The sequence below is a fragment of the Megalobrama amblycephala genome, linkage group LG22 (genome assembly GCF_018812025.1).
Source record: "Megalobrama amblycephala isolate DHTTF-2021 linkage group LG22, ASM1881202v1, whole genome shotgun sequence".
NCBI classification, from domain to species: Eukaryota; Metazoa; Chordata; class Actinopteri; order Cypriniformes; family Xenocyprididae; genus Megalobrama; species Megalobrama amblycephala.
In genome coordinates, this window is record NC_063065.1 from 20,290,949 (window position 1) to 20,307,223 (window position 16,275).

The 16,275-nt window shown below is 34.5% G+C and overlaps 2 protein-coding genes across 3 annotated transcripts; both read left to right on the forward strand.

Annotated features, from left to right (window-relative positions):
- The first annotated feature begins 976 nt into the window (after positions 1-976).
- LOC125257926 (B-cell receptor CD22-like) lies at positions 977-8,788 on the forward strand. Of its 2 annotated transcripts, none has more exons than XM_048174646.1 (8): positions 977-1,126; positions 1,381-1,454; positions 1,842-2,186; positions 2,381-2,698; positions 2,838-3,101; positions 3,190-3,304; positions 3,540-3,597; positions 8,074-8,788. In XM_048174646.1, exons 2-8 carry the CDS (start codon positions 1,391-1,393, stop codon positions 8,326-8,328), a joined length of 1,419 nt encoding a protein of 472 aa, XP_048030603.1. In that variant the 5' UTR covers positions 977-1,126; positions 1,381-1,390; the 3' UTR covers positions 8,329-8,788. The 2 variants fall into 2 exon arrangements, with proteins under 2 accessions (XP_048030603.1, XP_048030602.1); XM_048174645.1 differs by having other exon boundaries at positions 981-1,126; positions 1,842-2,213.
- A 5,615-nt stretch (positions 8,789-14,403) lies between these two features.
- Positions 14,404-15,597, forward strand: LOC125257722 (B-cell receptor CD22-like). Its single transcript, XM_048174374.1, has 2 exons — positions 14,404-15,135; positions 15,290-15,597. The coding sequence occupies exons 1-2, from the start codon at positions 14,865-14,867 to the stop codon at positions 15,595-15,597; spliced, it is 579 nt and encodes a 192-aa protein (XP_048030331.1). The 5' UTR covers positions 14,404-14,864.
- The last annotated feature ends 678 nt before the right edge of the window (positions 15,598-16,275 follow it).

Consider the following 16,275-nt stretch of genomic DNA (forward strand, 5'->3'; position numbering starts at 1 on the left):
GGGTAGGTATCACACACAGTTTCTACCAATCTCACATCACTAAGTCATGTTTAAAGGTGCCCTAGAACGTTCTTTCACAAGATGTAATATAAGTCTAAGGTGTCCCCTGAATGTGTCTGTGAAGTTTCAGCTCAAAATACCTCATAGATTTTTTTTAATTCATTTTTTTAACTGCCTGTTTTGGGGCATCATTAACTATGCACCGATTCAGGCTGCGGCCCCTTTAAATCTCGTGCTCCCTACTCTCGGCTGTGCAGCTCCAGACGTTAATACTGGCTTGTGTAATGCCTTGAACAAGGGCTGGCATATGCAAATATTGGGGGCATACATATTAATGATCCCGACTGTTACGTAACAGTCGGTGTTATGTTGAGATTCGCCTGTTCTTCGGAGGTCTTTTAAACAAATGAGATTTACATAAGAAGGAGGAAGCAATGGAGTTTGAAACTCAATGCATGTCTTTTCCATGTACTGAACTCTTGTTATTCAACTATGCCAAGGTAAATTCAATTTTTGATTCTAGGGCACCTTTAAACAGACTAGCAGAAATTAGACACCTTTAGAAACTTTAGGTTTCAGATTTTTTAATTTATTTATTTATTTTTTTTGTCAGACGAATAATATTTTACACAACATCAGTGTCTCCTAAGCCAGCATTAAAATAGTGTAATAGTTTGTGAGTTTAGTTAGTACAGTTGGTTAGTATTAGTATTTGGTTATTGGTATTGTTGATGAGCAAAGTTTGCAAAAACAAAGAGTACACAATAAGCATGATGAATAAACATGCAAATGCTAACATTTATCAATAATATATATTAAAAAAAAAAGTTCATGTATTGCCTTTCCTTGTTTGATATGACCCTATTTCCAATAATGATGTATTCTGATTAATAAACATTATTGTATTTGAGCATATCTGCATATTCTTGTTATGGCTTCCATCTTCTTTAAATAAATGACAAACATTTAAGCACAGAATGAACAAAGGTAGATTCATGATATCTCATCCTGTAGTGCTGCTAGGAGATTGTCAAGAGAACATCACGTCACTCAGTGTTTAATAGATCTCTCATAAAGGAAGACGTCTTCATGAGCTTCTGCTTTTCTTTGACTGCACTGCTCTGAGGTAAGGCTTGTCTCTTGTGAATATTTAAAATGTATAAATCAACATATTGTAAACATTAAGTTCATGACAAGACGTATTTAATAAAATATTAATCAGTGATGGGAGAGTCTGCAGTCTGAACTCTAAAGTGACTGTTAACTCTTTAAATCTCTTTAGTTAAACACAGTAATAAAACAAGCTGAAGGTACTATTATTTGTATTTATTTATTTTTGGCACACAAGTATATTTAGTTTCTTTCCTGTGTTTGTGTCAGAGCTCCAGTGATGTCTGTGTTCCAGATCACGTCCTTTATCATCATCGGCTCTGTGTTTCTACACACTCACTCAGGTTGGTCCATATTATACTGTTTATATTTTTATTTATTTTTAAATAATCACATTTACCAGCAGAACCAATTGATATGACGACACAGGAGGAAAATTAGTGTGCATGTGATTGGCAAAAGATAAGAAAATGTATCGAGTAAAGACTATCTTTGTCTGTTCTTCAGATAAAGCTATCATAAGGCTTCAGAAGACTTTAAATACAGGGCACTAGACATATTTAAGTCATCATTACTCTTATGGTGTTCTTTTGTCTTTTTTGAATTTTGACTTCCCTATATATGTCAGTGTACACTTTTCTTTTTTTTCTGAATTTTGATATTTGGCTGAACTGTGCCTTTACCTCTCTAATGTTTAAGTCATAATGCACTAATGTGTTTTTATGTTTCAGCTGATAATTCTGCCGTGATGCCTCAGACAGTAACAGCTCTGACAGGCTCTTGTGTGGAGATTCCTTGCACATTCAACATCTCCAATTTTGAGGACAAACATATTATTGGGATCTGGCTGAAAAATAAATCACAGGTTACTGAAAGAGACATTTTAATTGTTTTTAATAGCAGTAAAAACATCATTAGAGGATTCAGTGACATACAGATGACTGGAAATCTCACTGAGGGGAATTGCTCAACTGTCTTCTATAACATCATGATGAATCATTCAGATCTCTACTTCAGACTGGAAATGGAGCCAAATGTGTTCAGAGCAACATTTAACCCCAATCAACCTGATTCAAGTAAGACTGTGAACATCACTGTCATAGGTAAATGTTATCTCCACTGTCTTTAACATACAGGTTCTTATGCTTTAGTTGTAAGTCACTTGATAAATTTAATAAATACATTTAAATGTAAATATTATTCACATCATTAACTAATATCACTAAGAACAGTTTCTTAACGATGAACTACAATCATTTTTTTTCTGTAGATTCACAACAACCTCCTGAACTTAAATCCAATGATCAATGCTCTGTGATGGAGGAAACAACAGTCAATCTGAGCTGCTCTGCTGAAGCCCCCTGCCCCAAACAACCTCCTACAATATCCTGGTCCAACATCCCTGAATCTGCCAACATTACAACACAGTTACAGGAGAAACCTGATAAAACCCAATCAGTGTTTTCACACATGACGTTCAAAACTTCATACATGGATCACAGAAGGAACATCTCCTGCACTGTTACATATCCAAGAAATACATCTAATGACTCAACTGTGGAGACCACCGTGATGCTACGAGTCCTGTGTAAGAGATTTGACTTCTTCCTTCTTTAAATCCACAAAGTACTGCTTAAACAGAATTTGGTGTTTATCTACCCTGAAATGTCTAATGCACTGGTGTTTTACTGCTTTTCCTATTTATGTGATTGTGTTTTTGTCAAAAGTTCCTCCAAAAGAAACTCGCATCACCATCTATCCATCTGCTTCAGTCTCTGTTGGCACTAATGTGACTTTGACCTGCAAAAGCAAAGCCAGTCCATCAATTAACATGAGCTACACCTGGTACAAACGTGGATATGAGAAGCCTATAGCTCAGGGAAAGAAGATTACCTTCAGTTTAACTCAAAAGAATGCATCATGGTATTCCTGCACTGCACAGAATAAACATGGAAACCAGTCATCAGCAGAGATCCAGAACACACATGAAGGTGAGTTTACACAATCTAAATGTCGAGAACAAGGTCATTTACAGACCTAAAGCAATAAAGATCATTTGAAATGCAACATTTTGTCCAGTTACAGACATTTCACAGGACATGGGACAACCTAGACACTCTATGCTTATAATTGCTGGTTGTGTGGGAGGAATCGTGGCAGGGCTCATGCTCTCTGCTCTTGGTTTTTGTGCAAGGTAAATTTAGTTACATTTTCAGTTACTTAATCATCGCTGAGGTCATTTTGAAACAGACTATTTTAAGATGTTTTTAGCATTGTGCTTGTGTTAATTTAAGCCTCAGCCAGAGTCAGAACATATGAGATTTGCTAGTATTCGACTTCATAAAGTGATCAGATCAGCTTTTACAAAGCATTTTAATCTTGTACAGTCAAGTCAAGTTTTCAGTTTACTTTTTTATTTACTCTCACAGGACCAGGACAAAGACACACAGGGGAGACAATGCTGGACAAAATGAGTCCTTGAATCAGGTTTGTGAACTTCCTCAAACACCAGTCATTTCCCACCACTGCACGAACATCCAGGGGTGCCGATAAGGGGGGAGGTTAGGCACACTCTTTTGGGGGCCCCAGAGATCAGTTTCATTAGTAGTAACAGTCAGTGCTCATAATGGGCCGGTATGGACCAGTACACAGTACTGGCATTTCTCTATTTTAATAAGTAACTTACAATTACTTTTTCTTGCGTACCGGCACTTGTCACATGTACTTTGAGCGGCCACACCGAAACATAAATTCATCAGACTAATTAATTGTATACATGGTGCGTTTGGAGCTTTTATGAGCTGTACGGAATGAAGAAATCAATTGTATTGCACAATACGACAGTGACTGAAGCCCAGTTGTTTCATTTTGCATGAGTGGCACGCGAATCAGCGTAGACACGTTCACCAGCACACTCCGAAAGTGTGATAAGATTTGCACGAGCGATGCTTATGATAAAATGTGTGACCCATTTGAATTCTATTGAGATAATAGTAAAACGCTAGAGTCTAAAACAGCCACTAAAATGACTGATGAAAAGAGGGGAAAATATCATCCTGCAATACCTCATGATGACCACATTTACTAGAATTGATCACATTCTGTTGTATTTATTGTGGCAAATTTTGACTTGTTGTAGAATTTATAATAGATAATCTGTTAAGGGAATAGATTTTTCACTAAAGACTTATATTAATACTGTGGCATGTTGTAGCTATAGTTTATATAGTGTTACTATTTTTCATAACAAATGTTATAGATAAAAAGAAAGAAAAATGTTTATGTTTATGTGAATGATAAAGTGATAAAAATAGATAAAATGTAAGTAATTAATTTCTTACAGCCACATGTATGGATTTCAAAGTAACAGAATCTTTAAGTACCAAAAACTGTTTTCACAGTGTTTACATTTTTCGGGAGTATTAAGTAAGTGCATTAAATATTTGAATACAAAAATAACAGATATGACTTTACTTTAAGATTCACATTTTAGTACACTAAACTGTGTTAGAGTCTCTGGGAAGTACACAGTCCAAAACATAGAATCATAAAGAGCAAAGCTTACGTTTTACGTAATCCAAAAACACAACCCCACCGAGTTAAACAAGGGAAAAAAGAACACAAACTCAAACATACAACTAGACAGCACACAAGTCAAATCTAACAAGACATGTGGAAAACAACAGTGATGTTTCAGGCTGAAGAGAGACCTTATAGTGTATTATTTAAAAAAATATATTTTATATTTTGAATGTTTAAAAAATATTTTAGGAATAATGTTTTCATAACTTAATGGGAATGTTATCAAAACATTTTAAAAACATATTTTTTAGCTGAGATGAAGTCAGTGTATAATTCCTGCTTGCCTGTATATTTTATATACAACTTGCATTCATTGTTTGTTCCTTATGCATGTGTCATGTGACTTCATGTTCTCTTCAATTCTATTTAATGATCAAACAAGTAGTAACATTTAAAAAATGTTAGATTAACTTCCAACTAACATTTCAAAAACATTTAACAAATATTAATAACATCATAAAGACGTTACGACAATGTTGAATGTTTTCTCTCAATGTTATGAGAATGTTCTTTAAGCAAAAATAACATTGTATGGACGTTCCATGAATGTTGTTCTCACAACGTTTCTCTCTATATTACGAGAACATTCATTAAGTACAGATTACATCGTAAGGACATTTCATGAACGTTGTCCTCAGAACGTATTATGATAACATTATGAAAACATTCAGCAAATAATAATAACATTAAAGGAACACTCCACTTTTTTTTGAAAATAGGCTCATTTTCCAACACCCCTAGAGTTAAACAATTGAGTTTTACCGTTTTCGAATCCATTCAGCCGTTCTCCGGGTCTGGCGGCAGTGGCGTACGGGACACCCCCGCAGTCCCGCAAGCCCAAAAATGCAAGCAGAAGATCATAGAAAATAGTGCTAAATTACCACAAAAGGGGGAAAAAATGCATCACTGTTGTTTCTATCGCCGTTTGTAAGGTAGCCAAGACAACAGCAAGCTTTGATGCGCTGTGTTACTGTTAGCGGACGTGTGCCGAGACAAATAAATATGTTCGGTCTTTGCTGAGACATTATTATTGTTATTTATATTATTATATTGCCCAAACGTATTTACCCCATCGACAGCTCTGCTAATGGTCAGCTACCGGAATGTAAGAAGTTCTTTTCCAAATCTAGCCTAGCCAATAAGTCTAGTTATTTCTTTATTCTTTTACTGTAACTACATGAATTTAGTGTAGGCCTATACATCATTTGATGCACCGATCGAAATTACTGAAAATTTGTGGCTGAAACAGCAATTTACGCGCTTGTCTAGAAGGGAACCTTATATAGCCTATACGCAAATTTGTGTCTAACTTAGAATTTAGACCAGCTAAAATATATTGTTAGACCAAAAATATCTTATCAATTAATTAAGTAATAAAGACATGTAATAAAGTAATAAAGAAATTTAATAAAAACAGAAAGACGCCTATTGCTTCAGCCTTATTCAAAGGCCGTGGAAACATGAGTTCGATTGTTACGCACTTCAATCCATTCCACACCCGACGTTCTTGGTTTTCTTCCTATTTATTAAATATAGGCAATTGGTTGATGAAACATTGATTGAAATTAAGATACAATTTCTACAAAACTAAATTCACTTTAAAGAAAGACTTACTATAAAACAAAACTTAATGAAGTGGTCAAACTCATGTCTGACCCGCTGCATGTCTCCCGACATTGCGCATCCGTCATGCTATTCACTTTTCATAATCAACATAGGTGACATTTAAAAAACAAAAAACAATATTAGGCTATAGCCCAATATTTAAATATAAATATGAAACTAAATTGGCTAAATTTTTATCCCTCTGGCCGACAAATGCGCCGGCGCGTTCTGATGGATTTTTTCCTCATGACAGCTGAAACAACTTAAAACAGGCCTTCCGTCATTTTTGGTGATAGCCTACAGATTAGTGCAAGACTACAAATGGTCTACTTTTTTTTAAATTATGCTCACAATAACAACAACACCTTGTAGGCTACTTTTGTAAAATAGAATAAATAAAAAACAGGGTGGCTTTCAGCTGTCTCTCTGCGAGAATCTTTCTGAAACGTCTCAAAAATTAATTTAAACTCGGCGAATAACTGTACCATATAGGCTAGGCTATAAAATTATTCGATAATAACATCAAATAAATCAATGCAATGATAATTTACCACATGATTCACTGTTAAATCAGTTTTTATAAACTGTGGGGCAGATGGACTCAGGTGCACAACAAATTTTAACACATGACATCACTGCTTGTGGGAGGGGCCCCATCTCATTCTTTGCGGGGGGGCCTCACAGACTTGCGGTACACAACTGTCTGGCGGTACCACTTTTAGCATAGCTTATAGCATAGTTCATTGAATCTGATGAGTCCAATAGCATCTCGCTCAAAAATGACCAAAGAGTTTCGATATTTTCCCTATTTAAAACTTGACTCTTCTGTAGTTACATCGTGTACTAAGACTAAAGTTGCTAAAAGTTTTCACTCAACATTATGAGAACATCAGTCAAGTACAAATAACATCATGATAACGTTCCAACAATGTTGTTCTAAGAATGTTTCCTCTCAACGTTACGAGAACGTATTTTAACTATGAAAACATTAAAAGACTGTTCCTGAAACATTATTTTAGGAATGTTTTTTTTTCTAACATTTACATAACTTTTACATAACGTTAGTTAAAGTTATGGAAACGTTCCCTGTTAGCTGGGTTTATATTGACAAAGCGGCTTTTAAAAATGCAGTAAGAGATTCTGCAGCCAATGAACTCAACATTTAAATAGCAAGGTATACACCGTATTTTGCAGTGTGGAAGTAAGATATTTTCTCTGAATGTGCAAGAATTCTGATTCATAAATAACTAGAAGAATAACAAAGTGCAGTAAACGGTAACTTTGTTATTCTTATTATTAAGGCAATATATTAAAATGTGGTACATTTAATGTATTGTGGTACACAGTAATATGTAAGAAATACCAGTTTGCAGTATCAAGCAGAAAAAATTAGCTGTTTTGTACAGCTAAAAATAACTGGATGGCACAGGAAGCCAGACACACTCAGTTTACAAATGGCCATGCCTGCTTTTATGTTCAAAATAAGGTGGATAGTGTTTATAAGCTGGTCCTGCAGCACACTATCAGAGTCCCTCTGAAACCCTCTACCTCTGTCTGTCTAGATCGGCTAGGGGATTTATGCATGTCCATGCAGCAGCAGCATGTCTATGTAGCAGTAGCAAGTCCATACATACGCAGTAGCAGCAGCAGCGTGCTTAGTAGATCTAGTCAGCTGAGACCAAACACATTAACATTGTCATATCCATTAACTATCCCTAGAGTTGTCATGGATGCACTAAAATATACAACAAATATTTGTTTGTTTGTAATTTTTAGGTGCAGATTGAAACTATAGACAGGAATCCTACATATGCTAATGCCCTCACCGTGACCAACCCGGACAACAAGATCTCTGATGTTTATAGTGTGTGTGAGCCTAAGACCGACTACAATACAGTGAAAGACTCAACGGATGAAGACGACAATGGAAAAGGTTCAGATGTAGTATATGCTCAGGTCCATGTGTTACAAAAAAACCCAAAAGCCATCAGTGTTGTGCCTGAGGTCATTTATGTTCGGGTGAAAAAATAATTTTTTACATCTCAAACCAAAAAAAAAAAAAAAAAAAAAAATCTCTTCATGAAAAATAATCCTAAGCAGCTACTTGAGGAAAATTAAAAAAATTAGACAAAACAATTGTCCGATATTGCTTGCATTCAAATTTAAATTAGAAATGCTTGTGTTCCAGTAACACTCTGAAATGACTTGTATGTTATATTTCTGTATGCTTGTATTGCTATAGTATATTGCTATATACATTTTCAGCTTTTTATTTTCTGATGAATAACGAATCTGTTTTATTAAAAACAGTGAGTGATGGCATTTCTGTTTTCATTTTGTTGGATAATAAAAAGTTACAAAAAAATGTATGAACTCTTTGTCAGTATGCCTATTTTTCTGTTACTTTGTTGCAAAAAAAATGTACATGCAACATTTTATAACTTAAAAAAATGTGTATAATATTCCAAAATAAATGAATAATTAAAGGGTGGTACTGCTTTGTGGTGATTGATTCATACATTTGTATAACTGAAAGAGGTTTGACTAGGACTACCTTATCACAATAGTCTTTTGTGAAATCAATTGAAGTGACAGATAATGTATTTAAAGTTTATAGACAGTCTGTACTGTGAGGATTATAGGTGTGGATTTGTGTGGATGGTGTGAGCAGGGGCGGATCTACCGGGGTGGCACAGGGTGCCCATCTGCCAGTCCAGATTTATTCCAGTATAAAATATAAATGTACGCAGTGTTTTCTGTATCACATTTTAGTAACTTTGCTTTAAATGCGATGACATAAAAAAATACAGTGGAAAAAAAAGAGGCACATTTGCTTGCTCTGTGTAGTTAATGTCATAAACAGATATGACTATTATGAACTGTCAAAAACACAACACAATGTATCCCAATTTATTAACAAATGGACTGTTTTCCCATTATTTATGTAAAGTATTTTCCACAATGGTTCTCATTTTGGTTTATCTCAATGGTTTATTTTGACCTGCGTCTTTTACACTGTAAAAAAAATCCCAGTAAAAGTTACAGTAAAAAAACGGCAGCTGTTACTTTACCGTAAAAAATACAGTAGCAACGTAAAAAAAAAATCTGTTAAATTTACGGTAAAATAACGTATTTCATTAACTGATATAATGTTAATTTACCAACCTAATGAAGTACTAATATCTGTTTTGTACCTTTATAATACACTGACAGTCACCAAACACAGTGGTGATAAGAGTCACATGATGAATCAAAGTTCATCACAAGCAGATTTTCCTCAAGCTGAGAAGGACAACACTAACATATAGAAGGTGCACACAGTGTCATTCACACACACACACACTAAACACCATCATGGTAACACAAATGAAATTTTAAAAATGCAATAAACATTAATTTAACAAATTAGATGTAACATAAAACCCTAATGTACATAACTGATTAGAAAAAAATGAGAAAAACTAAGAAGAAACAGTTATTTCAACGAAAATATATCAAATGTGAAGTGTCACGCAGGGAATTGTGGGAATGTCAATTTACGGTTTTTCACTGTAAATTTTACAGTGAATTGTTATTTTTCACTTCCAAAAACTGAATTTAATGGTATTTTACTGTAAAATTACATTAAATGTACCGTTAGATCTATTACCGTTACTCACCGTATATAGTACGGAAACTTTCTGTAAACCAATTGACAGTTTTTCACCGCAGCATTTTTACAGTATTTTACTGTTAAAATCACGGTCATTTTTTAAACTGTACCTTAAAATATTTGTGGTGCACAAATTCTCTAACTGCTCACTCCACTTTCATCACGGATACCCAGGTGATAAAAAAGGACATTTCTATAATGTACTTAAAGTGCTCTATTTTCACACACTAAGTTTGTACTTAATATACTAAAAAATTTTCTTCAGTACGTAAGATAATCTTAAGAACATCTAAGTGTACTCAACTGTGCTATTTTGAGACACTATGAATATGAACTAAAATAATAAGAATAATAAAAAAAAAACAATAATGTGTCTGTTTCTTTCACCTTGAGCAAAGTAGTTCACAATTTCCTTAAAAAAAAACTTCAACAAAATATTACATTCAGTGGCACATACTGTATATCTAGCCTGTCAAATGGCCTGTCAAATGTCACAGCACCATCACTTGACATCCAATGTTGCATTCCTTAACAGCAAAACACAGAGATTTACTCTTGTTGTTTTTGTTGTTGTTTAAATCCTCTTTCACAATATGGGACAAAAGATTCAATTTGCTAGTATAAAAATATTTCTTATAAAACACAAAATGAATAATTCTGGTCTTTGATGCTATCTGCTCACTTCACTGACCAGATCTGTGTATCACTGCTCAACACTCTCTCTTAGCAACCACTCTTTGCAAGATAATCTTTTTTTTTTTTTTTTGAATATTGTTATTATTGCATGAGTATATGTTTGTCAAAAGCTGTAGATGGAAGATGTATTTCATCAAAATCGCCTGTTTATTTATAATTTAATGAAGTATGAGTGACCCCTTCTGGTTGTTATCTCTGTTAAAGAGGCAGCGTGTGTGAAAGTCCCAAAGTGCTGAACTTTTTTATTTGAAAGTTTTCAAGGTTTCAGGTATGGTACTGTATGTTAACCAAGGTATACTTCAAAATGATGCTTTAACACAAACTTGCTGTGCCACAAAAAATAAATAAGTAAAACCCATAAAAACCCCAGAGAGCTGAATGTGTGTGAGCAAGTATGATATATTGTATTTAAAACACAGCTTACAGTTTATAGTTTGTTTTATTTAGCTCCATCAGGTGAGGCATGTTACCCGCACAGTCTGCTGCTGTTTACAGTCAAGGACTACTTAGGCTATTTCTATATGTGAAGGTGGTATTTAATTATTTTTATTTCAAAAAGTAACATATTAATACATATTTTTACCTTGCATGTACACTGTAAAAAATGACCGTGATTTTAACAGTAAAAGACTGTAAAAATGCTGCGGTGAAAAACTGTCAATTGGTTTACAGAAAGTTTCCGTACTATATACGGTGAATAACGGTAATAGATCTAACGGTACATTTAATGTAATTTTATGGTAAAATACCATTAAATTCACAGTTTTTGGAAGTGAACAATAACAATTCATTGTAAAATTTACAGTGAAAAACCGTAAATTGACATTCCCACAATTCCCTGCGTGACACTTCACATTTGATATATTTTCGTTGAAATAACTGTTTCTTCTTAGTTTTTCTCATTTTTTTCTAATCAGTTATGTACATTAGGGTTTTATGTTACATCTAATGTTGTTAAATTGATGTTTATTGCATTTTTTAAATTTCATTTGTGTTACCATGATGGTGTTTAGTGTGTGTGTGTGTGTGTGTGTGTGTGAATGACACTGTGTGCACCTTCTATATGTTAGTGTTGTCCTTCTCAGCTTGAGGAAAATCTGCTTGTGATGAACTTTGATTCATCATGTGACTCTCATCACCACTGTGTTTGGTGACTGTCAGTGTATTATAAAGGTACAAAACAGATATTAGAACTTCATTAGGTTGGTAAATTAACATTATATCAGTTAATGAAATACGTTATTTTACCGTAAATGTAACAGTTTTTTTTACGTTGCTACTGTATTTTTTACGGTAAAGTTCTGGCAACCACAGCTGCCGTTTTTTTACCGTAAATTTTACTGGGATTTTTTTTACAGTGTACAACTCAGGAAATCGCTTCACTGATTCATACATAACGTATTTGTATATGTCAAATTTATGCTGCAGGTCTCTTCTTGGTCACTAATAATCAGTTAATGATCTGATTATGTAAAATACCACAACTTTGCATTTAAATTCAATTTCACTCTTGTAGTATTTAATTGTATTTCAAGACAGGGTGAACCCATGATTGCTGGCTGTGTTGTTGGAATTTGTGCTTCTGTTTTAGTATTTGGTAAATTTAGCCTTGCTTTAATTGTATAATGGTGTAGTTCTGGGGGTTTTGCAGCAGTAGCTACAGAATAATAAGCACAGAAGTCTCTCTGTCGTGAGTGCTATAGATTCTGATATATTAAAAGACCTATAGATGTGGTCAGTGCTATACTGTACACTTGAATTTTGAAGGATACACTTATGAATAGCAAAATTACATTAAATTTCATTATATTAGTTTGGTTTTTCATCATTTCTATGCGCACAGCTTATATATTTATTGTTTTTTATTATTATTTTAATGTTCACATTTTTCAAAAGACTCTGGTACATATCTGTATAATTACCAAAATGATAAAAATGTTGCTGAAAAACCTGTTGTACACAATCATTTACATGCCTCCTGCCCTCTGATTGATAGTTTACCCTTTTTAGCAAGTAAAAGGCCTTTTAGTATTTAGTAAAAATGGCCCGGTCAGGTCATGGTACAAGCGTCTTTTTGCTGTGAAATCTTTAATGATTGTTATAAAGTAGCCTAAACATAACATTTACTGGACTGAGGCTTAGGTTTACTTGATCATCTATACATCATCTAAAGTAAATTCTGAGTATCAAATATGATGCATCAGGCATTTGAGGAACACAATAATAACTACAGATCTTTGATATAGTGACAACTGTTAATTGTTGTGTTAATTACAACAGACTACATACAATGCATATGTAGTATGCATTGTATGTTAGCTGGCCTTAACCTGGCCTTAACAATCCTATTACAATTATGAAATTATGACATGCTTTTGGTGAGTTCATAATGTAATAAATTTCTCAAAATGTAAAAACTGTTATTACATTATGAGCTCAAGATTTTATGTTTTGAGAAAATTATTACATTGTGAACATTGTATTACAATAATAATGTAATACTTATTACATTATGTTGCAGTTATTACATTATGAGTTGCTACCCTGGTTCCCTCGACGTAAACCCAGTAAGATTTCTCCATTGGCTTTTGGATTATTGCAGAAAATGAACGAGCATTCAAATGCTAACATTTATCAGTAATTTTAAACAAATGTAGTGCTGCTGGGAGATTGTCAAGAGAACATCACGTCACTCAGTGTTTAACTGATCTCGCACAGAGGAAGACATCTTCACGAACTTCTGTTTTTCTTTGACTGCACTTCTCTGAGGTAAGGCTTGTCTCTTGTGAACTGATCTTTTTAAAAGTAGAAATCATAAGAAACATGGTGTAATCATTAATTCCATGACAATAATTATTTATTTAGTAAAGATATTATTTAGGGATGGGAGAGTCTGCTGTCTCCAGTGACTATTAACTCTTAAAATCTCTTTAGTTAAACACAGTAATATAACACACAAGCTGAAGATACAATTTATTGCTTGCAATTGTAAAAATCAAATTGGGCACAACTGGGCAAAAATGTTTTGGGCACACAAGTTTTAATTTCTTTCCTGTGTTTGTGTCAGAGCTCCAGTGATGTCTGTGTTCCAGATCACATCCTTCATCATCATCATCATCAGCTCTGTGTTTCTACACACTCACTCAGGTTGGTCCATATTACAATTTCTTATTTTTTTGATTGATCACATTTACCAACAGAACCACTACTGATATGAATACACACGAGGGAACATAGTGTGCAGGCATGTGATTGGCAAAGGACAAGAAAATGTATTGAGCAAAAATTACCAAAAATATTTTTTATCTGTTCCTTAGATAAAGCTATAATATGGCTACTGAGGACTTTAAATGTATGGCACAAGTCATATTTAAGACATTATTACTTTTATGGTGCCGTTTTGTCCTTTTTGAAGTTTGACTTCCCTATATCAGTGTACACTTTTGTTGTGTGCAAGAACAGTATGGAAAAAAAAAAAAAACTTTATTTCATGAAAAATAGTCACGCAGTTTGGGAAGAACATGAAAGGAGATTTTTCTGAATTTTCATTTTTTGGGTGAGCTGTCCCTTTAAAACCAGTTATAATGCACTAATATGTTTTTATGTTCCAGCTGTTGATACCTACTCTGCCGTGATGCCTCAGACAGTAACAGCTCTGACAGGCTCTTGTGTACAGATTCCTTGCACATTCAACATCTCCGATTTTGAGAGCAAATGTAAAAAGTCGAAATCTATTAATGGGATCTGGCTGAAAAAGATATCACAGTTTAATAAAAATGACAGTTTCATAGCTTTTAATAGCAGTAAAAACATCATTAGAGGATTCAGTGACATACAGATGACTGGAGATCTCACTGAGAGGAACTGCACAACTGTCTTCTATAACATCATGAAGAATCATTCAGATCTCTACTACTTCAGACTGGAAATGGAGCCAAATGTGTTCAGAGCAACATTTTTCCTCAATCAACCTGATTCAATGAAGACTGTGAACATCAGTGTCAGAGGTAAATCTCATCTCCACTGTCTTTAACATACAGGTTCTTATGCTTTCCTTTACTTGTAAGTCACTTGATAAATGTAATAAACATTACTAACATATTATTTACATAATTGATTATTATCACTAAGAACAGTTTCTTAATTATGAACTACAATCATTTATTCTGTAGATTCACCACAGCCTCCTGAACTTAAACCCAATGATCAACGCTCTGTGATGGAGAACACAATAGTCAATCTGAGCTGCTCTGCTGAAGCCCCCTGCCCCAAACAACCTCCTACAATATCCTGGTCCAACATCCCTGAATCTGCCCACATTACAACACAGTTACAGGAGAAACCTGATAAAACCCTGTCAGTGTTTTCACACATGACCTTCAAAGCTTCATACATGGATCACAGAAGGAACATCTCCTGCACTGTTACATATCCAAGAAAAACATTGAATGACTCAACCGTGGAGACCACCGTGATGCTACAAGTCCTGTGTAAGAGATTTGACTTCTTACTTCCTTTGACATAACTCGTGCTTAAATGCACAAAGTGCTGCTTACACAGAATTTGGTGTTTATCTACCCAGAAATGTCTAATGCACAGGTGTTTTAATGTTTTTCATGTATGTGCTTGTGTTTCTATCAAAAGTTCCTCCAAAAGAAACTCACATCACCATCGATCCATCTGCTTCAGTCTCTGTTGGCACTAATGTGACTTTGACCTGCAAAAGCAAAGCCAGTCCATCAATTAACATGAACTACACCTGGTACAAACGTGGATATGAGATGCCTATAGCTTGGGGAAAGAAGATTACCTTCAATGCAACTCAAAAGAATGCAGCATGGTATTCCTGCACTGCACAGAATCAACATGGAAAACAGTCATCAGCAGAGATCCAGATCACAGATGAAGGTGAGTTTATGCAGTCTAAATGTCGAGAACAAGGTCATTTATAGATCTAAAGCAATGAAGATTACTTGAAATGCAACATTGTGTCCAGTTACAGACATTACAGACATGCTTATAATTGCTGGTTGTGTGGGAGGAATCGTGGCAGTGCTCACTCTCTCTGGTCTTGGTTTTTGTGCAAGGTAAATTTAGTTACATTTTCAGTTACTTAATCATCGCTGAGGTCATTTTGAAACAGACCATTTTAAGATGTTTTAGCATTGTGCTGGTGTTAATTTAAGCCTCAGCCAGAGTTAGAACATGTGAGACTTGCTAGTATTTGACTTCATAAAGCTTTTACAAAGCACTTTAATCATACAGTCAAGTCAAGTTTTCAGTTTAATTATTTATTTCCTCTCACAGGACCAGGACAAAGACACACAGGGGAGAAAATGTTGGACAAAATGAGTCCTTGAATCAGGTTTGTGAACTTCCTCAAACACCAGTCATTTCCCACCACTGCATCCACAAGGTTTATTATAGATCATTGTCATTGCTATATAAGGGTACACAGGTCAATTTAGCTCAAAGAGAATTGACTATTAAAGTATTAGTTCACTTTCAAATGAAAATTACCCCAAGCTTTACTCACCCTCTAGCCATCCTAGGTGTATATGACTTTCTTCAACACAATCAGAGAAATATTAATAAATATCCGGACGCATTCAAACTTTATAATGGCAGTA

Coding starts and splice junctions, on each gene's coding strand:
- LOC125257926 (XM_048174645.1), top strand. CDS start 1,391: ATGTCTGTGTTCCAGATCACGTCCTTTATCATCATCGGCTCTGTGTTT. Junction 2,214..2,380: donor TGTGAACATCACTGTCATAG/GTAAATGTTATC, acceptor TTTTTTCTGTAG/ATTCACAACAACCTCCTGAA. Junction 3,102..3,189: donor GATCCAGAACACACATGAAG/GTGAGTTTACAC, acceptor CATTTTGTCCAG/TTACAGACATTTCACAGGAC.
- LOC125257722 (XM_048174374.1), top strand. CDS start 14,865: ATGGAGAACACAATAGTCAATCTGAGCTGCTCTGCTGAAGCCCCCTGC. Junction 15,136..15,289: donor CGTGATGCTACAAGTCCTGT/GTAAGAGATTTG, acceptor TTCTATCAAAAG/TTCCTCCAAAAGAAACTCAC.